The sequence below is a fragment of the Pleurodeles waltl genome, chromosome 11 (genome assembly GCF_031143425.1).
Source record: "Pleurodeles waltl isolate 20211129_DDA chromosome 11, aPleWal1.hap1.20221129, whole genome shotgun sequence".
Lineage (NCBI taxonomy): Eukaryota > Metazoa > Chordata > Amphibia > Caudata > Salamandridae > Pleurodeles > Pleurodeles waltl.
The window spans coordinates 743,721,029-743,735,670 of record NC_090450.1 but is presented as its reverse complement, the minus strand read 5'-3'; the positions used below and the strand labels follow the sequence as shown (position 1 = coordinate 743,735,670).

The 14,642-nt window shown below is 47.1% G+C and overlaps 1 protein-coding gene across 1 annotated transcript in view; it reads left to right on the top strand.

The window, feature by feature from the left end:
* Nucleotides 1-14,642, top strand: part of KREMEN1 (kringle containing transmembrane protein 1) — a 289,192-nt gene that overhangs the window by 253,645 nt on the left and 20,905 nt on the right. The window contains exon 7 of the mRNA XM_069214466.1: nucleotides 11,423-11,596. Within this exon, the coding sequence (XP_069070567.1) occupies nucleotides 11,423-11,596 (174 nt within the window). The remainder of the gene's footprint in view (nucleotides 1-11,422; nucleotides 11,597-14,642) is intronic.

The window sequence follows — 14,642 nt, the reverse complement described above, 5'->3', positions numbered from 1 at the left end:
ACACAATTCAGTGGGCTTAGTTGCAATGTCATAAATCAAACTACAATGCCTATTTAAGCACTCCATCTGCTATGTCACCCTGAAGAGTATTCTAGGAGTGAGTATTGTTTTTATGGATCTTCTGCTGTTATGTTGTCATATGCACAGATGTGGTTCACTATGCTGCCCTTGCTTGCTCACAGTAGGCCGCAGCTCAACAATTCACACCAAAATGGAAAGTAATACCTAGGCAATAGTCACAATTCATGACTCAGAACACCGTCTTGCATGTCTAGCTCAGTGTTTTTTTGTGAGGCCTTATTACTTGCCCATGCTGTCATGATTGATCGGTGCTGGCGAACGCTTCCCTGGCCTTTGCTCTCAGTGGTGTCTCAACTGACACTGGACTGCAGCAGAAGTTTCAATTGGAATTAGAGCCGTGGCTTTGGAGCTGCTTGATTGGCCTCCCCTGTGCCATCCTGTCATAAGCAGTAAACATGCCAAGATCTGATAGGTGGTCACTCCAGGAAGTTGTGGCGTCTAGGAAGGAATCACACAAGGTTGCTTGCTTGGGTAATTGCAACCTCTGGGTCAGGACCAGCTTGGCTTCAACTGGGATGGCAGCTATGCCTCTGGATTCATTTGAAAGGCAGCAAAAGAAGGGCCAATCATTTGAGATCACTAGGGTGTTGGACATCACTTGATAACTTCTTGGCATGATTTCTGTATGCATATCAGCATGTGAGCTATGATGGGAGTCCAAGAGAACCCTCACGAGGCAGGTCAGCTCCAGCTTTGTTTCAAAGGACAGATAGAAGGAGGGGTGCGCGGGAGAAGGAATTACCTCCCACACAGCTGATGGTTAATTATTTGAACTGGCTGATACCAGTTTACATGCAAAATGCAGCATATAATCTGGCCTTGTCATTTACTCTATGCACAGGTGCGTGCATACTCTTAATACTTTTTGGCCTTTCTTATGACAGACTGCCCGTCTGTTACTGGCACTAACAGCAAAGGAGGATAGCTAGTACTTGACAGAAATTAGCACTAGTCACAGTTGCCTGACCTTGTGGACCCATGAACTCCAATGCTGTGCAGTGCAAGTCTGGGTTTCATACTAACTCATGTGTCCCTGTATTTGAAGTATACAATGCTAATTACATTTTGACTCTCTAGCATTATATCTGAAGACCAGTATCAAAGTTCAATTCGAGATTTTCTTCTTTATAATATGCAGCTTCCTGACTTCCCAGCTATGTAAATCACATCCTGAAACACATAGGGGGTGATTCTCACCCTGGCGGGCGGCGGAGGCGGCCCGCCAGAGTTCCCCCCTCCAGAATACCGCACCGCGGTCATTAGACCGCTGCGGGTATTCTGGGTTTTACACTGGGCTGGCGGGCGACCGCCAAAAGGCCGCCCGCCAGCCCAGTGTAAAACAACCTTCCCACGAGGACGCCGGCTCCGAATGGAGCCGGCGGAGTGGGAAGGTGCGACGGGTGCAGTGGCACCCGTCGCGAATTTCACTGTCTGCAATGCAGACAGTGAAATTCATTGTGGGGCCCTCTTACGGGGGCCCCTGCAGTGCCCATGCCATTGGCATGGGCACTGCAGGGGCCCCCAGGGGCCCCACAACACCCCATACCGCCATCCTGTTCCTGGCGGGCGAACCGCCAGGAACAGGATGGCGGTATGGGGTGTCTGAATCCCCATGGCGGCACAGCGAGCTGCGCCGCCATGGAGGATTCAGAAGGGCAGCGGAAAACCGGCGGGAGACTGCCGGTTTTCCACTTCTGACCACGGTCAGAATGCCCTGCGGGGCACCGCCAGCCTGTTGGCGGTGCCCCCGTCATTTTAGCCCTGGCGGTCGACGACCGCCAGGGTTAGAATGACCCCCATAGTTCCTTCTCCTGAACCATTCAGTTCCAATCCGAGGTCATGTGTGGTCTCAGGCCTTCGTTATACTTCATTGAGTGCTACTGCCCACGTTCTTGATCTCTACAATCCTGCATCATAAACCATGAATGACACACTTCTCTGCCGCCTGATCAATTCAATCCTGAATCACAAACAGTTCTGTGCCTTCCTTTGCCCATATCATAAACTGCTGCATTCACAGATCATAGACATAGCATTCATTTATTGTCCTAGGTGATGTACGGGAACTCTCATCCAAACCAGTCCTGGATCATGGGCATTTCATGGATTGCTTCTCGTGGTTATTATACTGTTATCCAAATCTGTGACCCCTTTCTATCCCGGATCCTAGGCCTTTCATGGCTTCTTTTTTCCTGGATGATGTAGTACCACTCAAAGTCCTGTTTTATCAATCTCAGGTAATCGGTCATCCATGGTGGTTTCATTTACCATAATCACGGTCACCTAAATTCCTGACCCATATAATCAATTGCATTGCAAAAAGCACTCATAACTACTGTCCTATGTATTATATATTGTTACCAAATGCCCTGACATATTCAAACCAGTGGAAGCTCATTGCCTCTGCACTATGTAAGTCAAAAAAGGGCCTGTTAGATTCTATTACACTCCTGGCTACATCTCACTTGCTAGATTCTGCCTCAAATTCCACTGCAGAACTTGTAGGCTGAGCGATACAGACTCTGCTAAGCCATTCCTGCCAAGTAGGCTCAAAGTTGATTCTAGTCTCTAAATCATTTCCAGAAGTTACAAGGACGACCATACTCTCATGAGAACTGGGACAGCTAAATTCATTTTACGCCCAGACAAATTTATATGCTTTGTTGCTTTTTTCTGTGGATTTTTTTTAGGTACTCTGAAGTGGGTTTCTGCCTGTAACTATCTTTTGTTTTGTTAGACTTTAAGAAGACAAAAGATCTTCAGGGAGATAAAAGATCAACGTCCTTCAGTCTATGATAACCAAGAATACTTTTATATCTTGTAGATTGGTAATATTTCTCTAACACAAACCTTAGTTTGCACACCTTCTGTTAGACCCACTCTTTGTGTGTCCCAGAGGAGTCTATTAAAGGTGAAGAAATATTTCAGTTCCTTTTGCGGTTCATTGTGGTGGAGAAAACTGTTGGTTACACTAATAACCCAAATCTGGATACCTATGCTTCCTTTGTGAATCTGAAACTAAAGCTTCTGCAAAAGAAGCTCTCTGAGATTAGCTGGGTTCAGGGGGTTCCTACCCAATATTACTGATTTCAATCAGATAACCACTCAGATTGTTTTGGTCAAAAGAAGACAGATGAGTCTCTAAAGAAGTGGACTGCTTTAAGAAGCATAGGATGAATGAAGAAGTGTGAATCATTCTAGTACCTTGCCTGGTCAGATCTTGCACCTTCTGTAGGAAGGTCAATGGAAATGGGAAAAATGTAATGGTTTCTTTCCCCTTAAATGCAGGTTCAAGGACTCTTCTCTCCACTTCTATTGATGAGCAGATGAACATGGGGAATACCAAGAGGGGCCTTCCAGATGAAAGGAAGTGGCCATGATGGTAAATGGCACTTTGGACATAATATAGGAGATATATTATTCCTTCACGTTCTGTGAGACTAGTTATGCTGGAACAGTTTCAGGTTAAGTTGTGCAATGCAGCTTGGGCTAAAATGTCTGCACCTCTCCCTCATGGCACCCTGGTCCTCCTGTTGTGTGTCTGAGCCAGGCCTGTCACAGCTACCAGGACACGCCCAATTCTTTAGCTAATGTGTGCTGGGCTGGGCTGTGCTACCAATGTGGCTTCAGTGAGAGCCTCTTACAAAGTGTTTCAGGTTGAAATACATAAAGGTGTAGGGACTGTGATCATGAGAACACTATGGGCAGGATCTGGTAGATTGTGTGCGGGTCCAGAGAAGTGACAGAGTTGGCCTTTCACCTTCAGGTAAATACTTATGAAATATTATGTAAATGACCTAAATCTAAAATTAATGCATGTTAAAGTAATCAGTGAGAAATGCATTATTTTATGTCATGAATGCTCATTTGGTTAATGCGGTCACCGCAGATGTCTGTGTTTAAGCAGACAGTCACAGAACAGAACCCTGGTTGGTGCACTGGGGAAGAGTGACATACATTTGTAGTGCTATGAAGTCCTAGCCTGTGACTGAGAGCACTGTGAATATGCAAGTCATTATGTCTAAATTGCATTGTACATGGTATAAGTCTGCTGCAACATGTGAAGAGAGATTAGGCCCATACTTAAGAAAAAGTGGCTCATCAGTTCTGATGCGCCACTTTTCTTGCAACCCTCTTCCGGCACCTAATGACACCATGGTTGCACTGTATTTATAATACAGCACACCATGGCAGTCGTTAACACAGTAGCGTCAACATTTTTTACGCTATTGTGGCGCTTTGCTACACTAGCGTCAAAAATGTTGACACTAGTGCAGCAAAGTGCAAGGAGGAGGCTCTTAGGTTACCATGGGAGTATCATTTTAATGCCTGCTCTGAGCAGGCGTTAAAAATGATGCCAAAAAGGGCACAGTAAAATCTTTTAAATTTAGAGATTTAACAGTTAGAGACCCCTCCCTCTTGAATACCGAGCAAAATCAGCGGTGGGGTTAGAGATACCTTCAGCTGAAGTTTGCTATTAAGAAAATTGGAAATATAGGGGGTCATTCTGACCCAGGCGGTCTTTGACCGCCAGGGTCGCGAATGACGGAAGCACCGCCAACAGGCTGGCGGTGCTTCCAAGCCCATTCTGACCGCAGCGGTAAAGCCGCGGTCAGAAAACCGGGGCCGGCGGTTTCCCGCCGTTTTTCCCCCGGCTGGGCGAATCCGCCAGGGCAGCGCTGCAAGCAGCGCTGCCATGGGGATTCTGGCCCCTTCGCATGGCGGCCAAATGGCGCTTCCCGCCTGGCGGGCGGCAACCGCTGCCCGCCAGAGTCAGAATGACCGCCATAGTATTTTATCAGAGTCAGATCAGGGCAAAAAGCGAACATGTGGACTAGATTCACCTCAAAGAACTGACATTGTGGGCATTGTGTCCTTTTATCCCCACCCCACTTGCCAATTTTCTCTGGCATAAAGTATAAATCAAAGCAGGTTTTATAATGTTGAACCTGAAGATTAGCGGATAAAAGAACATATTGGCCTAAAAGGAGAGAGAGTCTAAAATAGACAGGTTAGTGGTCCCCAGTTTCTCCTGCCACTTCGCCGAGTATTTATCAAAATCATCCTTCATAGATCAATTCAGAAAGCCATATATTCCACCAATTGGGCAAAACCATACGCTTATCAGGGAATCAACCAGATCTACTCTGGAGAGCCCAGAGGGCCGCCCTCCTCATAAAGAAAAAGTCCCAAACTTGATGATATTTTAAAAACTCCTTTTGTCCAACATTTTATGCCACTTTGAATTCCTTGAACGATAGAACACCACTGTAAGAAAACAAAATCCTAGCTAGTTGAGCCCTTGCGCTGTCTAGTGGGATATACAAGGATCCTGAAAAATACCTGGCAACATCAGATTGTTATACATGAATGTATAGAAGTTGAACTGCCCGAACCCCAAGTTCTTATGAACTGCAGACCAAGCTTTAAATGCACACAACAAGGGCTTACAACAGACTCTCTTAAAATAGCTGTACTCAATATGCTACCAAAGACATCCCCATGCTGCTTCTCCTAGTAATAACTCAAAGGTGACCAGTGCTTAATCCTTGTCTTGGAGCAAGATCATAATGTATTGGAGTGTCATAGCCCAATAATACAATTTACGGTTGGTAATGCCCACCCATCTCTTTGACATGGAAGTGTAAGGAGCTTCAGTGCTCTCCTAGGATTAGCGTATGCCCATAAAAACCTAGATATAATGCCATCTAATTTTTGAACCATTGATTTCCCCACCTCCAAAGGAATAGCCCAAAAAAATACAAAATTTCATGAAAAAAGGTCATCTTCACCAAATTGCAACTCCCTACGAGGGAATGATGTAAGTTATTTAACCTACAAAATTCTACTTTAGCTTTCCCTATTAGGAGGTCGAAGCTTTTCTCCACAATGTTGTCAACATCCACAGAGACATTGACTCCGAGATACACTGCATTATCCACCACCCCATTATCCAGCAGAAGTATATTTGTATTTATTACCATTTTTGTCTTATCTTTATTTAACAGGTATCCAGAAAGTGTCCCAAAACAGCGAGCCTCCCGCTCCACCTCCCTCAAAATGTTGACGGGTCAGATGTGACTAATGCAATATCATCCGTGTATACAAGGGTCTTTGTGTCCCATCCCTGAAGCCGAATTAAGGGTTGGTATCCAGACTACGTGAAAAGGGATTGATGAACCTAGCGAAAAGTAACAGGGAGCAGGAGGCAACCCTGCCTTGTTCCACATTGGATCCTGATTGCATCTGCGTCTCAACCCATTAAAATGATCTTAGCCACCAGTTCTTGGTAAAGTGCCCTAACCGCCTGAATAAATCCTAACCCAAAACCAGTGCTTCACATTGCATCCAAAAGGTATTGCCAGGAGACCCGGTCAAACCCCTTTTCCGCGGCCAATAAAATTAGTGCCATAGGGTCTCCCGATACCATGGAGGCATTGAAAAATGTGATCACTCACCGAATATGGTCAGACATCCCTCTCCCGGGAATAAATCCATGCTGCCTGGGGGTGACTATTTTGCTTGTAACCCTAGAAAGATGGATGGAAAGACTTTTAAAATAGATTTCAGTATCTCTGTTTATCAGGGTAATAGGTCGATATGACCCAAGTTCATGCAAGGACATGTTTGGGAGGGATAACAATATGTGCAGAGGCCCAGGACTTTGGAGGGTTAATGCTGCTGTGTATTTGCAAAAAAATCCATCATGTAATCTTTTAAACAGGAAGAGAAGACCTGATAAAATTCAGTGGGGATACTGTCAGTACCAACCGCTTTACCCGAAGGGAGACAGGCCATAGCAAAAATAATTTTCTCCCAGTAGAAAGGACCCGCCAATAGTTTGTGATCTTCCTCGCTATGTGTATTATGTGAGATCTTTTCCCAGAGTTGGTCTACATCTGCTTCTGCCCATATTGCGCTTTCAGCATAAAGATTTTGATAAAGTCTTTGAAAGGCAGAACAAATACCCACATGAGCTTGTACCTGATTATGTCAGGTACGAATAGCAAGTGGGTGGCCTACCTGCTTACTATACTCGTAAAATGTCTCCTTCCAGGCCGTATATTTATCAGCAGTCTTTTTGGCTGTTATTTCCGTTATTTCAGCTTTAGCCTGAGTGGCCCCAAGTTGAGCCTCCAAGATATCGTCCTCCTGCAAGGTGAATAAATCCAATTTTGATTCTGCTATGGACAAAGCCGCATAGAGGTCCAGCATCCTTTGTTTATCCCTTTTTTGGTGCTTCAGACAAAATCGTAAAGTCTCGCCATGGATACCTGCCTTGAACTCATCGCAGATGACCCTGGTGGGAGCAATTCCTATATTTTCTTTCATAAAAATCAGGATCCATTTAGTAATCTATTCATTTTAGTCATCATTCCCCAAGAGAGCCTGCAGAAAGATCCAGGCCGAAGCTTTCCTGTCACACTCCTTGGCTGCGATTTCTAGCACTAAGGGATTATGGTCCAACATTACTCGGAACATTTCTCAATTTCACATTCGTGAAGAAACATACGTGAAATAAAACAAACTCCAATCTTACATAGGTCTGGTAAGGTGCTGAATATCACATGAACCCTGGCTCCGCTGCTCTTTTATCCATCCAAACATCCCCTAAACTGTGATCTTTAATCAATCAGCACGAAGATCGAAATACCTTAGGCTTATGTCCTAAATAGAAATGCAAGCTATTAGAAGAATAGTGTTAAATGTATATTAAAATCCCCACACATGATAACAGGAGATGCCCAGTGAACCAGTTCATTGCTAAGCCAATCAAACAGCCCAGGATCATAAAGGATAGGTCCGTACAAAGACCACAAAGTGAACAACCCCTTTGGAAAATGGCATTCCGTTATGACCCACTGTCCCTGATTATCCACCTGAGTCCGTTTGAATTGGAGAGACCAAGTTCGAGAACGGGTGCAAGCAAGAATCGCAACTCCTTGTGTCTGGGCCCCCTGCATCATCCCAATGATCAGCAGATACCCTATAGACTAAAGGATGTTCTGCTTAGTACCTTAAATATGAGTCTTTAACAAGCACAGTATATTGGCTTGCAACATCTGGAGCTCAGTTGATACCCTCTGAATTGTTTTTAAAATCATTCAGCCCACGTATGTTCACCCTGGGTATCCGTATTTTACTCATCATAAAGATTTAACCTAAGGTTGCCTACTGGCCATCCTGTGGACAAGCCCCACCCATACCAAAGACTCAAAAATGAAGGCTAGCCCCACAGCGGCCCCCCTCTTGGGAATACTTGTCCAACTCTTTGTGTTGTCTCCTGCCCTTCGCCCAAGAAACCCAAAACCAGCCGCCAGCCCCATCCATACCACCAACCTTCCCACCCCTCACCATCCCCCACCACCCACCGAGCAATCAGGTTCTGAACCTGAGTGACGTCGCCAGGTAGCACACCCACTGCCCCCCTCCCTCCAACCCGACCAAAATATATCACATATGAGTATATGGGTAGCAATACCTAAACATGGCCAAAATGTGAAAGAGAGAGGAAGAAAATGAGAAAAAGAGGAAAGAAAAAGTAGTGCCTAAAGCGCCCTGAGTGGTGAAAGAAACAAAACCATACCATACTTTAAAGTATCAATTGATAGATAGATCACAGTACCACTTGTCGTTCGTCACAGCAATGTGCATGAATACATTCCATCTAGGACCCAACAGCATCCCCAGTAGAAATCTCTCTTAGGTATTCATGAGACTTAACCTCTGAGGTAAAAGTGTGAGTCTTTCCCCTTAGAGTGACCTTAAGCCAGGCAGGATTCAGCAGGAAAACTTCAGCCCCTAACTTCTGAAATGGATCAAAAAGCTGTCTAAGATGCTATTGCAGATCCACTGTAGTGTGGAAAAAATCAGGTCTAACAGAAATAGTGTCCATCATGCTCTCTTTTTGAATTAGGGTGTGTTTTCTTGTAAACGGCCTGCCCCAAATAGAAGTTTCCAAAATACACTAATATGACCCTGGGCTTCTCCACTTCTTGATCCTGTCATTTCTTAAGCATGAGGGGAAACGGTGAACCACCTGAACCTCTGCTTCCCAGTCCCATTGAGTGAGCTCAGGGAAGGTCCCCCGCAAGAGCGCTATCATGAAAAGCCTGATGTGGCCCCCATCAGCCCTCTCTGTGATCTCAAGGAATCTCAAATTATTCCTTCGCTGACGATTTTCGAAGTCCTTGTGCTTCCACATAGCACCAGTCAGTTAATAAATCTTATGTTGCCTTCTGGGCCTTTAGTGCACCAACCGGAGTTCGCCCCTCCACCAATGAAATCCTTTCCCCAGTTTCAGAATAGGTTTTATCAACTCTCCTAATAGCCCCTTGTAATGTTTTAGAGGTCAAGCGAGCTTGACGACTGTCGCTCCATACCTCCTCCTCCTGCAACTGTTTGATAGACTGCAAAATAAGCGTAGGTGATGGTTCAGTTGCACAAGGGGAGGTGGATGCTGCAAATTCCTGGGTCTTGCCCACCGATGATGTTAAAAACCCTTGGCTTCCCTCGGGGTATATCTGCTGAGTAGCAGAATAATCCCACTTTAGTTTGCGGGCCATGTCCTAATCAGAGTCCCAACCCGGGTCCTCTTGCACACCTCTCTTTTTAAATTTCCTTTGCAATTGCTTACGTTGCACTATGTTAGCAGCTTCAGCTGGGGCACGACTAAGACTAATTTCTGGGGACAGATCACCCTCCGTTGAAGTGCCACTGAGCCTGGAGAGATTTGAGTCATCAGTCAATGAAAAACACTTCTCCCCACCATCAAGAGGCCCGGCCAGTATGTGAGCTTCCCCTGCTCCCACATTTGATAGGACAGAACGCACAATCACTCGGGATGCCGGCAGTCGGGTCATGAGATCTTTGTGGCAGTGTCAATAGAGAGGTTGTTCCAGCTCACCCTCCCTTTTGAGTCCATCTTTCGCTCCCCACAAGAGAGCCTACCCAAATCCTCCCCCAGCTCTTTGCAGTGGCCCTTGCTTGATGGCCGAGAACCTACCGGACAGTTATCAAGAGTTACCTGGACAGCTCTGGGGCAATTTCTCACACCGCTGGCTAGATGGCAGTGATGCCCCATCTCTTCCACCTGGAGAAAAGCTGAGGACTTCTCTGGGGCCACGGATGTTCCATTAATTTGTGCAGGGGTCCTCCAGAGGTTACCGCTGCTGCTTTTGCAGGTGCGAACGGGACTCTGCTGGCTTTTAATCCCCTTCCAGGCATCCTGCGTGGGAACAACTGCTGTAACAATGCACTGCTGAGTACCTGTGCAGTCCGGATTGCAGCCCAGAGAACACCGACTGTGGAAAAGGCGGTCTCTTAGTCCAACAAACAGAGGATATGGCGAGAAACACCAAGTCGACAAAGCACTCGTGCCGTAAAGCTGTGTTTTAAAATTCCCGAAAATTTATCCTGACAGATCCCTTCCTCTTTTGGCACTCAGACCATGGCTGGAGTGGGGAGAGGCAGCAGCCAAGGCATGTTACGCGGGCACCATCTTGCTCTAAAACTCGTCTACATTGGTTGTTCTGTTAGCCTCCCTGAAGTTCGGGTCTAGTTGTGCCACAGGTCTGGTCTCCAGCATTTCCTTTCTACTGTGTAACTTTGCTTGTAACCTTGAATAGTTTGTTCTTACCTTCCCAAGTTCACTTTCTTCTAGCAAGCACACAGTTACACATAGTTGAGACATAGCTACTTGGCACTGCTCATTTAAAGCAGGGTCTTGGGAATGGCTTCTGTGTTGCAAAAGGAACGGACATTCACATGGACATAAGCCTGTAGAAAAGAAAAGATTTGGAAGAGGAAGTCACATGACTGGTGGATATTACACCCTGTCCATTCTGTTAAAGCTATATTCAACATTCAGAGTTAATGGTCTTCCTAAGCATCGCTTATTTTCCATCTGGAGTGTCTTGAGTGAGCTTAGAAGCGTATATGCAAGTATGTATGTATGTATGTATGTATGTATGTATGCATGTAAGTGGTATTTGTCTATTTTAAACCTAGGAAAATGGCATTAGATGGTCAAAGACAAGGAGACAGTATACAAGTGGTTTTGGGAACTGGCTTGTGGATTATTATTCCACCATGAGGTAGTGTTCTTTAAAGAGCTGCATCTTTTACTGTTCCTGAATTGAAGCACTGTTGGGGCATCTTCACCATTACCCTAAAGAGTGAACCACATTGTATTCTAGCACTGAAATGCTTTAGCCTCAGAATGCATGTTCAAAGTTGAATTAATAAATATACAAATGTCGAACTTATGCCCTAAATGCTGAACTGTTTTTCTACATTGTATAGCTGCCTTCTTATGGTACTCTCACTATTTTATTTTCAGCTTTTAAGGAGCTGCATCCTCCAGAGACTGCTGGCCCCTACTCATCAAGTCCGAACCAGACGCTGATAGAGGTGATAACGGAAAGAACCAACCTCAGTGGCAGTGCAGCCCGCTCCTCCAAGATCCTGTATGTAATCACAACCAGTCCCAGCCAACCACCCAGGAACATGCCAGGTAAAGTATTATAAGTCGAGCCTCTCAATTGAGCCTTTCAGGTTTGGAATCTTAGGATAGTCTGGATTCTTTTGCGTAGCTGAGTTCTACATCAAATTAGTTATTAGTTGGTATGTAAGGGAGCTCCATTTTACATCTGTGCTTCCTAATAAAGTTGTTTCATGCACTAACAGACTCACATATATTATAAAATTAGTGACGAGCACTAGCTGATGGGGGAAGAAGAGCGTGTGGAGAAGAACCTGGTGTGAGTACCACCACCAAACTCCAAATGTGTTGTAGTGGAGCGAGCAGGATGAGTTATTCCCCCAAAAATATTTTTGTGAGACAATATTCAATTAATAAAGTTGAAGAAAGATCAAATGAAGCAGGCAATTACTTTTAAGATTTAGGCCCTCATTATGACCCTAGCGGTCGGTGATAAAGTGGCAGTAATACCGCCAACAGGCCAGCGGTAATTACCACCAAATTATGACCATGGCGGAAAGATCTCCGAAAGACAGACAATGTACCACACCGACCACCAGGGTGGAAACAACAGCCACCACGGCAGTAGCCACCTACAAAGTTCCGTCCACCATATTAAGACCCTGCAAACCACCACCTTTTCCGGGGTGGTGCCAACGACATCAAAAGCCTGGTGGAAACAGAGCTCAGAATTGAAAAGGACACACCATCGGAGACACAGGGAACAACCACACTGCCATGGAACTCAAACTGCATGTATTTCTGATGATATTTTACGTTCTGCTCCACCACGAACACCAAAGTCGGCGAAGACGACAACGGTGAGTACAGCCGCCTAGCACACAGGGGGGGGAATGACAGTGACACACACACGCAGGACACACACCCCATACACACAACCGAATGCACAAGAAAGGAAGTTAATCTCCCTATATCGGCTGAATAATGCAAGGACAAAAATAATTTACTAAAGTGAGTGTAATAATATCATCACAGTATAAAAATAACTTAGCCAATGTTACAGATATTTACAAATGTACAGAAAAAGGGACGCTGCCCAGTCCTCAGTTTGGGTGGGCCACGTGGCCACAGGGCAAAATCCAAGGCCCCACTTGTCACCTGCATCAATACGGAGAGAGCACTGCAGGGGCATCATTTGGCAAATAGGTAGGGACCCAGGGGGGGAGAGGGGCACCACAGCCGGATGCAGAAACAAGACCACTGGTTCTGGAGGGGGCAACATGCCTTGTGCTTTGTCCTGGGGAGTGATGGGCCACAGTCTCTTGAGTGGGTGTCTTGCCCACTGGTTCTGGAGGGGGCAACATGCCCTGTGCTTTGTCATGGGGACTGCAGGGTCACAGTCTCTCGAGTGGGTGTCTTGCCCACTGGTTCAGGAGTGGACAGGCCACACAACAGCCCATGGAGGCAGGATCACATTGCATCCGCCTGCTGTGACGGCTGCACTGTGGTGGTACTAGTGGTGGTGGTGGTGGGAGGCTCCTGCACATCCCCTGCACCATTGGATGGATGCACTGTAGTGGTGCTGGGGGTGGTGGGAGGCTCCTGCACAGGCACAGCACCCTCGGATGGATGCACTGTGGTGGTGCTGGTGGTGGTGGTGGTGGGAGGCTCCTGCACAGGCCCAGGACCCTTGGATGGATGCAGTGTGTTGGTGCTGGTGGTGATGGTGGTGGTGGTGGGAGGCTCCTGCACAGGCCCAGTACCCTCAGATGGATGCACAACCATGCTTGGTGTTGGGGTCTCCATGACAGCTGCCGGTGCAGGCTCCTGGGCCTTCATGCCTGCTGGTGTAGGCTCCTTGCCCTTTTGGGTGGCAGGTGCAGGCTCCTTGCCCTTCTTGCTTGCTGGTGCAGGCTCCCTGTCCTTTCGGGTGGCAGGTGGAGGCCCCTTCAATTTCATGCCTGCTGGGGCAGGCTCCTTGCCCTTCTTGCCTGCTGGTGCAGGCTCCTTGCACTTCTTGCCTGAGGGAGAAGGAATGGGAGTGGAGGATGAGGGAGTGGATGTTGGAGGTGTCTGTCTGCTAGATTTGGGTGCAGGTGCATGGGTGTATGCTGCTGTGAGGTGGATAGCTGTTGGGTGTCTGAGTGCTTTTGCTTGTGTACTTTAGGAGGGGGGGACAGACACAGTGGGAGAGGATACAAGGGACGTGTGCATGGATGTTGTGGAGGTGTCTGCCAGTGAGTTGTGTGTTCTGCTTGGCGTGGTGATGATGCTGGTACTGGATGCTGATGTAGTGCATGCATGTGTGAGTGTGGACGTGACTGGGAGGCAGGAGGTGGAGGGGGAGGAGGGGGAGACAGTGGAGGCAGTGGATGTTGTAGTGTCTGCAACTGTATGGTGTTTGCGTGAGTGCTTGTGGGATGAAGTGTGGTGCTTGTGCTTTCCTGTGACACTCTTGTGTGTTGTCCTGTGTGCATGCTCATCTGGCTGTGTGCTTGGGATGGGTTGGGGTAGAGGAGAATGGGACTGGGAAGTGGAAGTTGGAGGGGGGACGATAGAAACAGGGACAATGGCTGTCATCAGTGAGGAGGAGGCCAGAGCCTGGATCAATCTCTGTTGGGCCGCAATTCCAGTGTGAATCTGCTCCAGGAATGCATTAGATTGTTGCATCTGGGCTGTCAGCCCTTGGATGGCATTCACAATGGTTGACTGCCCTACAGAGATGGATCTCAGGAGGTCAATAGCCTCCTCACTCAGGGTGACAGGCCCTGAGGTGCCTGGGGCGAAGGAGATCCCCACCTTCCTGGGTGAGCGGGCACGGGCAACTTGATAAGGGGCTGCTGTGAGGGTGGTGCTGGTACGGGGGTGGCGGCTGTACCTGTAGTTGGGGTGGTCACAGAAGTGTCCGCCAGCACCAGGGACCTTCCATCGAAGGAGGTATCTGTGTCTGAATTGTCCCCTCCAGTCTCCGCCGTGGTGCTTCCCTCGCCCCCGTCCCACGGGTGCCCTCAGCCTCGGTGGAATCTGCCTTCTGGGTCCTGTGGGATGCAACTCCCTCTGTCACCGGTGCCTCTGCTCCTCCACCAGATGGTGCTAATGCACATAAGGATCGGATGAC